At 41.8% G+C, this 12988-nt stretch overlaps 1 protein-coding gene across 1 annotated transcript in view; it reads left to right on the forward strand.

Annotated features, from left to right (window-relative positions):
* Positions 1–6789, forward strand: part of LMF2 (lipase maturation factor 2) — a 35934-nt gene extending 29145 nt beyond the window's left edge. The window contains exons 12-14 of the mRNA XM_077472745.1: positions 799–910; positions 1246–1354; positions 5067–6789. Coding sequence (XP_077328871.1) covers positions 799–910; positions 1246–1354; positions 5067–5381 — 536 coding nt within the window. The 3' untranslated portion in view covers positions 5382–6789. The remainder of the gene's footprint in view (positions 1–798; positions 911–1245; positions 1355–5066) is intronic.
* The last annotated feature ends 6199 nt before the right edge of the window (positions 6790–12988 follow it).

Raw genomic sequence — 12988 nt, forward strand, 5'->3', positions numbered from 1 at the left:
GAACCAGACGTGATGCAGTTTTTTTTTTACAAGTGATAGCTCTGTTTTGACGGAGCGATCACGTGGTAAACGGTCGCGGTTTAGGAGATATTTACAATAAACCCATGTGCTGATGTCTATGGTGCATGCGCACTTTAGAAAGGGCAGATGGTGTCGTTTCTAAAGGGGGTCATGCCGTGACTGGAGGCTCCCGCGCATGTGACGTCTCGCTACTCTGGCCAACCACAGAGCTGGAGTTTGCGGCCTCGGAAGGAAGAGCGGTGAAAATGGACGCTCGTTAGTGGGGACAGCAGGGACATCGCAGGCTTCGCTTTCATATTCCCCCCCCCCCCCCCCAAGAGGTGATCAAATGGCCCCAAAAAGCCATTTGTTGGGGAAAAAAAGTTATTTTGGGTACAGTGTTGACCACGCAATTGTCGGTTAAAGTAACGCAGAGCTGTATCCCAAAAAATTAAGTGGCCAACAGGGTCACAGACTGCAATGAAAACCTGTCAGGGGTTCTAGTCCCTCTGCACTCTATCCAAAATGAAAAATGTTTGCCTTTAGTTACACTTGAACATATGGATTTTGAGAAACAGTGGTCAACTGCTGTAATCAGAAGCTTTACAGATATGGCCTTTAAAGCATGTGTTAAAGAGGAAGTAAACCCTGACAGGTTATAACCCTTCTTTGCTCTATCCAAAATGAGTGGAAAAAAAATGTTTTTTTGCCTATAGTTCTACTTAAAGATGGAAATGGCAGTTTTAAGTCTGGAAGAAAGAAATGTATTCTCATGTTTTCAATTATTTTCGTTTGCAGTGGTACAATTGGTGCAGAATGACGAGTCGCTGTATCCTTTCAATGCCCGCCCCCCTCATTATATAAGAGCGCAACTCTTCAAGTATTGGTTTACAGAGAAGGGTCAAACAGGGTAAGGATTACATTTGGAACAGTCTGTATCAAATTGTTGCCACATACAGTATATATTGCAGATCACTATGGTGAATAAGCATGGACAGGAAGCATCTATAGATATCAGTGACTGAGTTTTTTAAAAAAAAAATGCCAATTTTTCTGATAAACTTCTTCACAAAATTGTACATATTACACTGAACAAGTCCACATATACGCTTGAGCTAGGTTCACACGGCTGCAATCTGATTTTGAATCTGTTTTTCTGTGAGTGGCACCTCCTTTCCCCCCCCCCCCCCCCCCAGGTCATGTAGCTGTTCGCTATTAATTTGCGTTTCTGCTCTCTTTTGCCAGACAAGCGGCCAGTCACTGGTGGCGCCGACGTCATATTGAGGAGTTTTTCCCTACTGTGTTCATAGGAGACCCTACCTTGGAATCCCTCTTGAACCAGCATGGACTCAAGGTATGTCTGGCTCATTAAACTTCTTAAGGCTGGGTGAGAGAATAATTTTAATGAAGATTAGTAAAAGTAGGCATTTATCGTTTGAGGATTGTAACAAGTTATTGGGAGAAGGATCAACAGCATCTCTGGACAAGTCGTCAACAAATACATTTTATGTGGGCTTTAAAAATGAAATCTCCCTGCATGAAACCGTATTGGAAATGGTTAAACATTAGTAGGGAGTCACCTTTGTAAATGGTTAAGTATTTGCCACACTAAGCAACATCATTTCTAATTGAATATGTGGTTAGCACTTCTACTTAACAGCACTAGCATCATCGGTTCAAATCCCAGTCTGCAAAGGAAAATTGCCGCTCCAGGTGAGAAACTCCGGGCACAATGAATAGTATGAGGCTCCTCACATGGGTGCAACCCCCTGCTTGCCTACCGTAGAAGACTGAATGCAGGAAGAAATTGGCTGCACACCGACGTGATTGAAGTCCGTTTATTGAACGTTCCATGCAAACATTGATGCACACCACAGTTGCAGTAGCCGGAACAGAGATGGACTAGTTTTGCCCAGCTACACTGTGCTTACTCATCGCCTGATGAGTAAAAACACTGTAGCTAGGCAAAACTAGTCGTCCTCTGTTCCGGCTACTGCAACTGTGGTGTGTCAATGTTTGCATGGAACTTTCAATAAACGGACTTAAATCACGACTGTGTGCAGCTAATTTCTTCCTTCATTCAAATCTCAGTCTGCCTGGAGTTTGCATGTTCGCCTTGCGCTTACATGCATTTCCTTCAGGTATTCTGGTTTCTTTTCACACTCCAAAGACATGATGGTCCGTTTTATTGGCTCCTCTTTAAATTGCCCTAGTATGTTTAAGCCTGAATGTGAGCTAGTCCTTAAACTGTAAGCTCCTTGAGTGCAGGGACTGATGTGAATGTTTAATATATGTAAAGCGCTGCATATGGAAGGGCCTATACAAGTACCTGTAGTAAATAATAATTTTCCCCTGCATCAGATATGTTTAGAGAGAGGCTAAATGTTCAGATGCATCTAAATATATAGCTTGCGAGCGAGACTCTGTGGCAAGATAATCCACACTAAAGTTTTCAGCTCTTTCCGTCTGGAAACCAAACAAGGGCGTCTCCTTCTGATGCATTTTCTGTAATGCTCTATGAAGAGAAAAAGTCCTCCCCATTGTGTCAAAAAAAAGTTTGTTTGTGTATATGTGTATGTATATGTGTGTGTGTGTGTGTGTGTGTGTGTATGTGTATGTATATGTGTGTATATATATATATATATATATATATATATATATATATATATATATATATATATATATATATATATATATATATATATATATATATATATATAATTTTTTGTGTGTGTATAATTATATTTACAAAGCAAGTGAAGTCATGGTTGCAGAGAAATATTTAATTGGAGTGATTTCATAATTACAATGTCAATGCCTTAACATTGGGAGTTCCACCGTTTTTTATTTTTTCAAAGTCAGCAGATATAAATAACTGTATTATACAGGTATCTGCTCCCCCTTGAAAGTTGCCAATTGTGGCACCGGAGGGGAGGAGGGTTCCAATGAGCGGAAGTTCCACTTTAGGGTGGAGCTCCGCTTTAACAAGCATTTTGCGTTTATCTCATCATCCTGTGTTCTTGATTTCTGGACGCCCGGAGATCCAGGAGTATGCATCCCCCTGCCCGAATTCTAGCTCTTGACGCCACTGCATTGACCAGTTGACTGCCTGCTGTCTTTCAGCACAAATATCAGCCAAGAAAGCCCTAGCTTCTTTCAGCATGGTATAGTTCTAAACTGAAGATGGAATAAAACTGAATACTAGTGAAAAGCTGCCTAGAGCACTGGTGCATTGCTGTATGCCAGTTTTATGGCATTAAGGCTTGTAAAGGGTTTCTCCCCATTTCATTTGCTGCCACGCAGTTCTAGTGGTGTGAGCAGTTATACGCGTGGGGTAAAGTATTGATAGGCATCTGTTTTTGTGGTAAAGAGCATCTTCTATGTTTCTACATTTTACAGAAGCCGTACATGATGCAATATACTTGCAGCCTACCATTTTGGTCACATGGGTACGATTTCCCATTTAGTGGCAGTTGTCTTGCCATACAGAACAATATAGTTTTGTTATTTAGTAAATCATATTGAAAGAATGCAGAGCAAAAAATAAAAAAAAGTCGCACATTTTTAAACTATCCAGGTTGGCTAGAATTGGCTCCTACAAAAATGTACACCTTTACAGCTTTTACCATAAGGAACTCTTTCCATATGTGGACTTTAACGTTCTTTTCCTCCAGTCACTTGTCTCTTGCAATCTTAAAGTGAATAACTGAATCTGCTGAGTTCTTCCATGCCCCTTTTTTAATTTTTCAGCTCTCTCCAGCTTTGCAACATCTACTTTAACTTTTGTATAAGACTGTGACTCTTTAGAGATTGTAAACCTCCCTGCAGTACTTGTACCTATAGACAAGCCTTATTCTAGGCTTACCTATAGGTACTGTAAATATTTCCTAAACTTGCACTGTTTAGCAGATATTTACTGTATACTGCGCCGATGTCGTCAGCGCATGTTCTCAGAAGTAACGGCCACCCGTGCCGTTTCTTCAGGAGAGAGTGCTCTGACTGGCGGCTCACTCGCGCATGTGTGACATCACTCGGCTTCAGCCAGTCACATAGCCACGGCCCTGGAAGGAAGAGGGGCAAAAATGCATGCGGCCTCCAGCGGGGACGGCGCAAGCTTAGTTTGCAGGTAAGTGTCACATATTGTGCTAGTATGCAATATTTTTTTATTTTTTTATTTTTATTTTTTTTCCCTGCAAACACGAGTTGGTGGCAGTGGAGCAATCCTGGCCAGGAGAGCACCTTGATTAGTGCTAGAGGCTATAGCCTCTGGCACTAATCGCATGAAAAATCCAGCAGGCTAGTTGTACCCAAGTTGATCGATCAACTTTGGTATAATCAGCCTACCCATACATGATTCATATCTTGTCTGGTCCCTGATGAACCGGCCGAGATTCAAACTGTCTATGGCTGGCTTTAGTCTGTCTTTTTTTTCGCTGTAAAAGCTGTGTATTTCCATTACATACTGTTATCAAGTCTATCTTCTAGCAAGAAACCAGCACTTCTCCTCCATTGATTCACCCAGTACTTCTGCTCCTAGGTTGTACAGTGCTTACGTGGTTAACTGTAAGGTGCATAAAGTAATGTTTAATATTTACATCAATATTTAATCCTTTTACCACTTGAGCATTGTACCCAGATCAGCTTGTAAAATTATCCTATAAAACTCAGCTCTTTTGCTGTACAATGCATTGTATGCTTGGTTTTCTTTACATTTTCTATGTCTATCCTTTGAAGCAGTGGTCATCAGCCCTGTCCTCAGGGCCCACTAACAGGCCAGGTTTGCAAGATAACTGCAATACATCACAGGTGATATCATTTGCTGCTCAGTGATTGCAGTATTCTAGTCTGCATCTCCCCAAGGCAATACATAAAACCTGGCCTGTTAGTGGGCCCGGAGGACAGGGTTGATGACCACTGCTTTATAGAATTTAAAAAGACTTGTAACAGTTGTGTAGGGAATGGTAATTTGTCAGCTGTGACTCCTGCAAGCTAACATTGTATTACCGTATGGTGTGTACCCTTTCCTAGTTCAGAGGTTTGATGGTGTTTTTTGTTTTCTCTTCCAGGACAAGCCACCTCCTCGTCGTTCACTGGACGCCCCCCTTCCATCTACACTGAAGCTTATTCGTGAATTCTTAAGCCCTTATCCAGCACCATTACTGTTGTACTCCCTTATTTTTGCTATAATTGCTATCAATTCCCTTCAAGCTTTATTTGGGCGAGGAAGCAAACCAGCAGCCTCCAAGCATCGGAGCCATTCAAAGCCACATAACGAGTCAAATAAAAAGAAGCAAAAGGGTAGCAGTGCACACAGTGATTCTGGTGCTTCAGGCTCAGGAGATGCAGGCCACAGCAGCAAGAAGCGTGAAAAGAGCTCATGAACAGGCAGAAGCCTAAGACTGACGTATCAGCAAGTACTACCGTCCACAATACTAGGATGTGGGTCTGTACGGTTATACACTGGTGGGTTTTAATTATGTTGGGCATGCTCTTTTTGCATTCTCTTACAGGCATTTGTCTATTCCTTTTAGACCATCATTGAGGGATGGATTCAGAACCACTGATAAATGAATTTTATATGCTTTTCTTGCCCATAGTTTTCAGTTTGTTTTTTTTGTGTTTTTCTTTTTTTTTTGTGTTTTTTATATTTTTGCTTTTACAAACATATAAGATCTTAACATCAAACCACATATGTTACAGCCAGTACCATCTTTTGTTGTCTTTAGACATTTTGGATATAAAATGTAAAAAAACATTTTGGCTGATAAGCTGTATATATTGAAGGCTGGTTGTAGCATCCTAATTTATTATCAATGGTAAAAAAAAACAGTAAAAATCGAATGCTTGATGTATGTCTTATTCTTTTCCTGTCCAGAACTGACAAGTTGCATGCTTTAGTCACACTTATTTTATACATCCATTATTACATGATTGTCCTTTACAGCTAATCTGTAAAATGTGACCATGCAAAACCACCAAAATCCAACTGTATTAAAGTGCCTTATTGGATGTGTAAATCTCTATCTGAAGCCATATGTGCCTTATTGCTTTTGTATATATAATTCTGGTGAATTTTCTAGCTAAGGGGGAGGTTGTTTCTATTATTGTACATTACTGTATGGATGAAGTAAGTCCAGGTCAAGTTAAAAACTAAAAAGAAACTGAAGTTTTAGTCTCTTTAGGATGTGGAATAGAAACTCATTTGTAATCTATATTTTTCCTATGTAATTGTATGATACAGAATTGTAACCTGGTTAAAGTAGAACTCTTATTCTAAATGTCTACATGTCCCATCAGCCGCTAAAAAGATGCAATATTTTGGGGTTGATTTGCTAAAGGCAAATCCACTTTGCACTGCAAGTGCAGTCACTTTAGATCTGAGAGAAGCTCTGCTGATTTTTTCATTCAATCATGTACAAGCAAAAATGCTGTGTCTTTTTGTTTGTTGTGTGTTTTTTTTTTTTTTTCTTGCATGCCCCCCTCCGATCTGCTGGGCCCCGGTCTGGATCACCAGTCCGGCACTTGTGCAAATTACCTATTCTCAGTACCAGGTAGGGCAAGTAAAATATCTGTGCACAGCTTGTTTTGAACTCGGTGCTATTTCTTATTTACTGAGAACTAATCATTTTTTTTATTTTTTTTATTTTTTTTTTCCTCAAATGTTTGTTTTTAAGCTGCATGATCACGGTGCAAAGGTGTTACCTTATTTCTTTAGAAGCTTTTTGTCTCATTGGATTTTATGCACAATGTGATAATTTTTTTGTATTTTGTAATAAAGCTTTATCTGCATATCGGCTTCATTGATTATAAACACATAACACAGACTGTGGACATGAAATCGTGTGTGAGTAATATAAACATTCAACGGAGCAATGACTGCAGTGTTCACAGCATGTTTGTTTTTATAGATAATTAGATATGTTGCCCAGTTCAGAGCAAATCAATGGGTTTGGTAGCTAATTGGACAAGGTGGTGATGTCATGATCTCTATCTAGTCCAATCAGAGAACACCTTGTATGCCTTAAAAAATACAAGTAATTCTTGTAATGGAGGCAGTGCTGAGTGAATGCATGACCTGAAAGATCACAGCAATACTACCACCACCAGTAGTAGTAATGGCTACTTCAGTGATTGTCACCTACTCCAGCAGTACGTCGGATATGAGATCTGCATACTTTATTGGTCCAAGGTGGATTTGGGCAATAAATATCATACCTAGACTTCAGCTTTAAAGCATCTTAAAGAGGAAGTAAACCCTGATGGGTTTACTTCCTCTTTTTTTCCCTGCAAAGGTAAAGCATAATGGACTACTATGCATCGCATAGTAGCTCATTATGTGTCACTTACCTGACACAGGAGCCAGCGAAGTCGCCGCTGTCCCCTGTAGTCCGCCGCATCCATGTTGCTTGTGGCGTCTCGCAGCTCCGACGAATCACAGCGGCGCAACCGCGATGACGTCACTCCCACGCATGCGCACGGGAATCGCGCCTCGCAGCTCCGCCGCTGTCATACGGCGAAGCCGCGATGACGTCACTCCCGCGCATGCGCACGGGAGTCGACAAATTTGGCAAATCCATTCTTGGATTTGCCGCATTTAGTGCGCCTGCGCGCCGCTGTCTACGGCGCATGCGCCGTAGACAGTGGTGCCCATTTTCGGGCAAATATCTCCTAAACCATATAGGTTTAGGAGATATTGCTTGGACCTACAGGTAAGCCTTAATCTAGGCTTACCTATAGGTCCAAGTTGTTTGGAAGGGTTTACTTCCTCTTTAACCAGTTGCCGACCGCTGCACGACGATGTACGTCGACAGCATGGCACGGGCAGGCATATTGGCGTACATGTACGTCCCTTGCCTCCCGCGGGTCGGGGGCCCGATCGGGCCCCCGCCCGGTGCCTGCGGCGGTCGGTTTTCGTCCGGGAGCGATCCGGGACGAGGGGGCGGCCATTCATTCATGGCCACCCCCTCGCGATCGCTCCCGACGAATAGGAATCCCCCGTGACATCACTTCCTCTCCTGTAATGTAAACACAGGAGAGGAAGTGATGTATTCTCTCCTCCGTGTCGGTATTTTTCGTTCCGACACGGAGGAGAGCGGATCGGTGAGTTGCACCAACACTCTACACACACAGTAGAACATGCCAGGCACACTCACACCCCCCCTTTACCCCCCGATCACCCCCCCAATTACCCCTGCCCCCCAGTCACAGTGACACCAATGTCTTTTTTTTTTTTTTTTTTTTTTTTTGCATTGGTGTCATTTGTGACTGTAATAACTGTTAGGGCAGTTAGAGTTAGCCCCCTTTAGTTCTAATGTACCCCCCTAACCCCCCCAATAAAGGTTTAACCCCGTGATCACCCCCCGTCGCAAGTGTCACTAAGGCTGGGTTCACATTGCAGCGGTTTATGAGAACGAATGTGATTCGCACCGCACTGCAGTGCAAATCACATCCGATCTCTGTGCGATTCGAGTTCAGCCATTCGCCACACCCGCCGCAAATTCGCACGGGACCCTTTTTTTGGCCCGCAGCAGAATCGGATCGCATGGGTGTTCACACCATGCGATCCGAGTTTGCAGATCGCACTGCGATATGCGAACTGATCTGGGGTTGTCAGTAACATTTCACTGACACTCCCAGCAGTTCGCATAGGGCAGTGTGAACTGCCGCCGGGAGGCATGCGATGCGGGAACCCGCCGCGGATTTGCGGCGTTTCCGCATCGCTCCAGTGTGAACCCAGCCTAATAAGCGATCATTTTTCTGATCGCCGTATTAGTGTCACAGGTGACGCTAGTTAGGCAGGTAGGTATTTAGGTTCGCCGCAGCTTTTTATAGCGCCAGGGACCCCCATATACTACTGCATAAAGCCCCCTGATTGCCCCTTAGTTAACCCTTTCACCAGTGATCACCATATAACTGTTACAGGTGACGCTGGTTGGTTAGTTATTTTTTTATAGTTTCAGGGCACCCGCCATTTATTACCTAGTCTCACTAGTGTACCCCTAAATTTAGGGGTGTCTACTTTCCAAAATGGGGTCATTTGGGGGGGGTTTGTGCCATCTTGGCATTTTATGGCCTTCAAAACTGTAACGCCCTTAGAAAGCCTGAAGGCGGTGCTTGGTTTTCGGGGCCCCGTACGTGGCTAGGCTCCCAAAAAGTCCCACATATGTGGTATCCCCGTACTCAGGAGAAGCAGCAGAATTTATTTTGGGGTGTCATTTCACATATGCCCATGGCATGCGTGAGCAATATATCATTTAGTGACAACTTTGTTAAAAAAAATAAAAAAAAAAGTTTGTAATTTTCCCGCAACTTGTGGCAAAATATAAAATATTCCATGAACTCAACATGCCTCTCAGCAAATAGCTTGGGGTGTCTACTTTCTAAAATGGGGTCATTTGTGGGGGTTTTGTGCCATCTTGGCATTTTATGGTCTTCAAAACTGTAATAGGTAGTGAGAAGTGAACTCAAAAATTTACGCCCTTAGAAAGCCTGAAGGCGGTGCTTGGTTTTCGGGGCCCCGTACGCGGCTAGGCTCCCAAAAAGTCCCACATATGTGGTATCCCCGTACTCAGGAGAAGCAGCAGAATTTATTTTGGGGTGTCATTTCACATACGCCCATAGCATGTGTGAGCAATATATCATTTAGTGACAACTTTGTGTAAAAAAAAAAAAAAAAAAAAATTTTTATTTTTTTGTCATTATTCAATCGCTTGAGGCAAAAAAATAAAATATTCAATGGGCTCAACATGCCTCTTATCAATTTCCTTAGGGGGTCTACTTTCCAAAATGGGGTCATTTGGGGGGGTTTTGTACTGCCCTGCCATTTTAGCACCTCAAGAAATGAGATAGGCAGTCGTAAACTAAAAGCTGCGTAAATTCCAGAAAACGTACCTTAGTTTGTAGATGTGACAACTTTTGCGCAAACCAATAAATATACAATTATTGACTTTTTTTTTTACCAAAGACATGTGGCTGAATACATTTTGGCCTAAATGTATGACTAAAATTGAGTTTATTGGATTTTTCTAATAACAAAAAGTAGAAAATATCATTTTTTTTCAAAATTTGCGGTCTTTTTACGTTTATATCGCAAAAAATAAAAATCGCAGAGGCAATCAAATACCATCAAAAGAAAGCTCTATTTGTGGGAAGAAAAGGACGTAAATTTTGTTTGGGTACAACATTGCATGACCGCGCAATTACCAGTTAAAGCAGCGCAGTGCCAAAGTGTAAAAAGACCTCTGGTCATTTACCAGCAAAATGGTCCGGTCTGAAAGTGGTTAAAGCAATGTCGCATGCCCCTCCTTTCATGGAAGTATTTATTTTTGTCACTCCTGCCAGCTCTACAGAGCAAGTGAGTGAGGAAAAGGAGTGTATGTGCTCCAGACGTACCAAACTTAAAAGTGAACCTGTTGCCTATATGGGCAATGCAGCAGGATTATTTTTGACTTGACAAATGTGCAAGGTTAAAGGGTATCACATTTACCAAAAGACTCCCTGTGCATGGAAAGTGTGTATATATGTGTGTGTGTGTATGTGTGTGTATATGTATGTATATATATATATATATATATATATATATATATAGAACTTTGTCTAAAGTTGACGAATGCCCTTGCTATAGGCGTAAGCCATTTGCATAACTCCTGAAACCAGGTGATGTTCCCCTACCCAACATGGCTTTTAGAACTACGCAAATGCCATACCAGTATAGTAACTTATTAGTCAAAGTTGCAGTTTGTTTTTTATATACTGATTCCCCCCTTAAGCTGCCAAGGCAGTTCTTTTTGTAAAGGCAAACTAACTTGAAACCAAATATGTTACAAATGTTCATATAATGTGAAAAAAAAAAGTTTAATCTTCCTTTTTTTTTTTTTTTTTTTTCCTTGGTCCTGCTTTTAGTTGAATTATGCCAGTGAGTAGTTTTACAGGTACTTCCTTACCCAGAGTGACGGTACTCAATCAGCTGTGGTGTTGTCGCTCTTTCCTGCACTCTCGAGTCATTCCAATAAATAGTGCGCAGATATCTTCGTTGTCACTGTAGTAAAATTTGATGCTGCTGCTTGAGTGCATGCACATCTACAGTGAGGGGGGGGGGGAAGTATTTGATCCTATGCTGTTTTTGTACGTTTGCCACTGACAAACGATCAGTCTATAATTTTTAATGGTAGGTTTATTTTAACGATGAGAGACAGAATAACAAAAATTCATAAAAATGCATTTTAAAAAGGTTATAAATTTTTACATTTTATTAGGTTTAATAAGTATTTGACCCATTCGTAAAACAGGACTTGGTGGCAAAACCCTTGTTGGCAATCAGAGGTCAGACATTTCTTGTAGTTGGCCACCAGGTTTGCACACATCTCTAGAGGGATTTTGTCCCACTCCTCTTTGCAGATGCTCTCCAAGTTATTAAAGTGTATGTAAATCCCCTAATATATATAATTTTATTATTATTATTTGGTCTGGCACAGTATGGGATTTCAGATCAGCTGTGCCCAGTCTTGCCACAAAGAGTTAATTCAGCTCTGAGCAATCCTCATATTTTTTCAGTGAAATAAAACTACTGTCGTTCTTCCCCCTTCTTGCTGTGATTGACGGGTGATTTGCATATCTAGTGCACTAGCCTAAAACATGCATTTTTTTTTTTTTTAATATTCCCACTTTTCTTCAGCAGCTCTGCAGGGATTGGCTGTTCCACATCTCAGCATGATTTGGCATGCTAAAGTCATGGGTTTTGACTGGATGTTAGTGATCATAGCAGAAGTTCACTGTAAGAAATACACAGGAGAAAATGCATGTTGATAAGGGGGGTGTAGAGGTAGGTGGGGAGTCTGACATCCCGACTCCACCCACTGAGCCCTGGAAAAAAGACCCACCCACATAATCTGCAGTTTTTCGAGTCTCATAGCAGACAGAGGATAGACATTTGACAGATGGATATACATGCCTCCTTCATGTTTACTTTTCTAGATAACCAATATTGCAGTAGTTTAGAAAGGATGACAGTGGGTTTACATCCACTTTAAGGTTTTGGGGCTGACGTTTGGTAACTCAAACTCTCAGCTCCCTCCACATATCTTCTATGGGATTAAGGTCTGGACACTGGCTAGGCCACGCCAGGACCTTAAAGGGGTTGTAAAGGCTTGTGTTTTTTTTCACCTTAATGCATCCTATGCAATAAGGGGAAAAAAGACCTTAGTCACCGCCCCCCCCTCCCCGTTTTACTTACCGGAGCATCCCTGCCGTCCCTCTCTCTCCGTCCGGGCCACTCTGTGCAAAACGAGCTGCACAGTGGAGGCAAGTATGAAATGTTTTTTTAATTTTTTTTAATTTTGTTTTTTAATAACTGTAAAAATGTTCCTTTTAGTATCATGAGCTGCTCCTTTGTTGCCTTGGCTGTGTTTCAGGTCATTTGCCATGCTGGAATACCTATTCATAACCCATTTTTAACCACTTCAGCCCCGGAGCATTTGGCTAGCCAAAGACCAGAGCACTTTTTGCGATCCGGCACGGTGTCGCTTTAACTGACAATTGCGCGGTCGTGTAACATGGATCCCACACAAAATTGATGTCTTCCCCCCCCACAAATAGAGCTTTCTTTTGGTGGTATTTGATCACCTCGGTGGTTTTTCATTTTTTGCGCTATAAACAAAAAAGGGACAATTTTAAAAACGGGATTTATTTTTTGCTATAATAAATATACCAAAAGATATATTTTTTTTTTTCTTTCGACACATATTTTTGGTATAAAAAAAAATCACTAAGCATTTGGCTTTCGCAAAAGTTATAGCATCTACAAAATGGGGGATAGTTGTGGCCAATCATAGCTCAGGCTGTGTAGTGCACGCCCCACACTATATAAGGCCGCCAGCGCGGCGGCCTTGTGTAGTGTGTTGGCATCTGAAGCAGTGGGTGTTCTGTGTACCTTCAACACAGTACACACCGATCGTTTTCGGACGATTTTCGATCTTGCTGTTGTGTAGTG

This window comes from Lithobates pipiens, unplaced genomic scaffold (genome assembly GCF_037356315.1).
Source record: "Lithobates pipiens isolate NorthernLeopardFrog02 unplaced genomic scaffold, aLitPip1_a1.2 Scaffold_8, whole genome shotgun sequence".
NCBI lineage: Eukaryota > Metazoa > Chordata > Amphibia > Anura > Ranidae > Lithobates > Lithobates pipiens.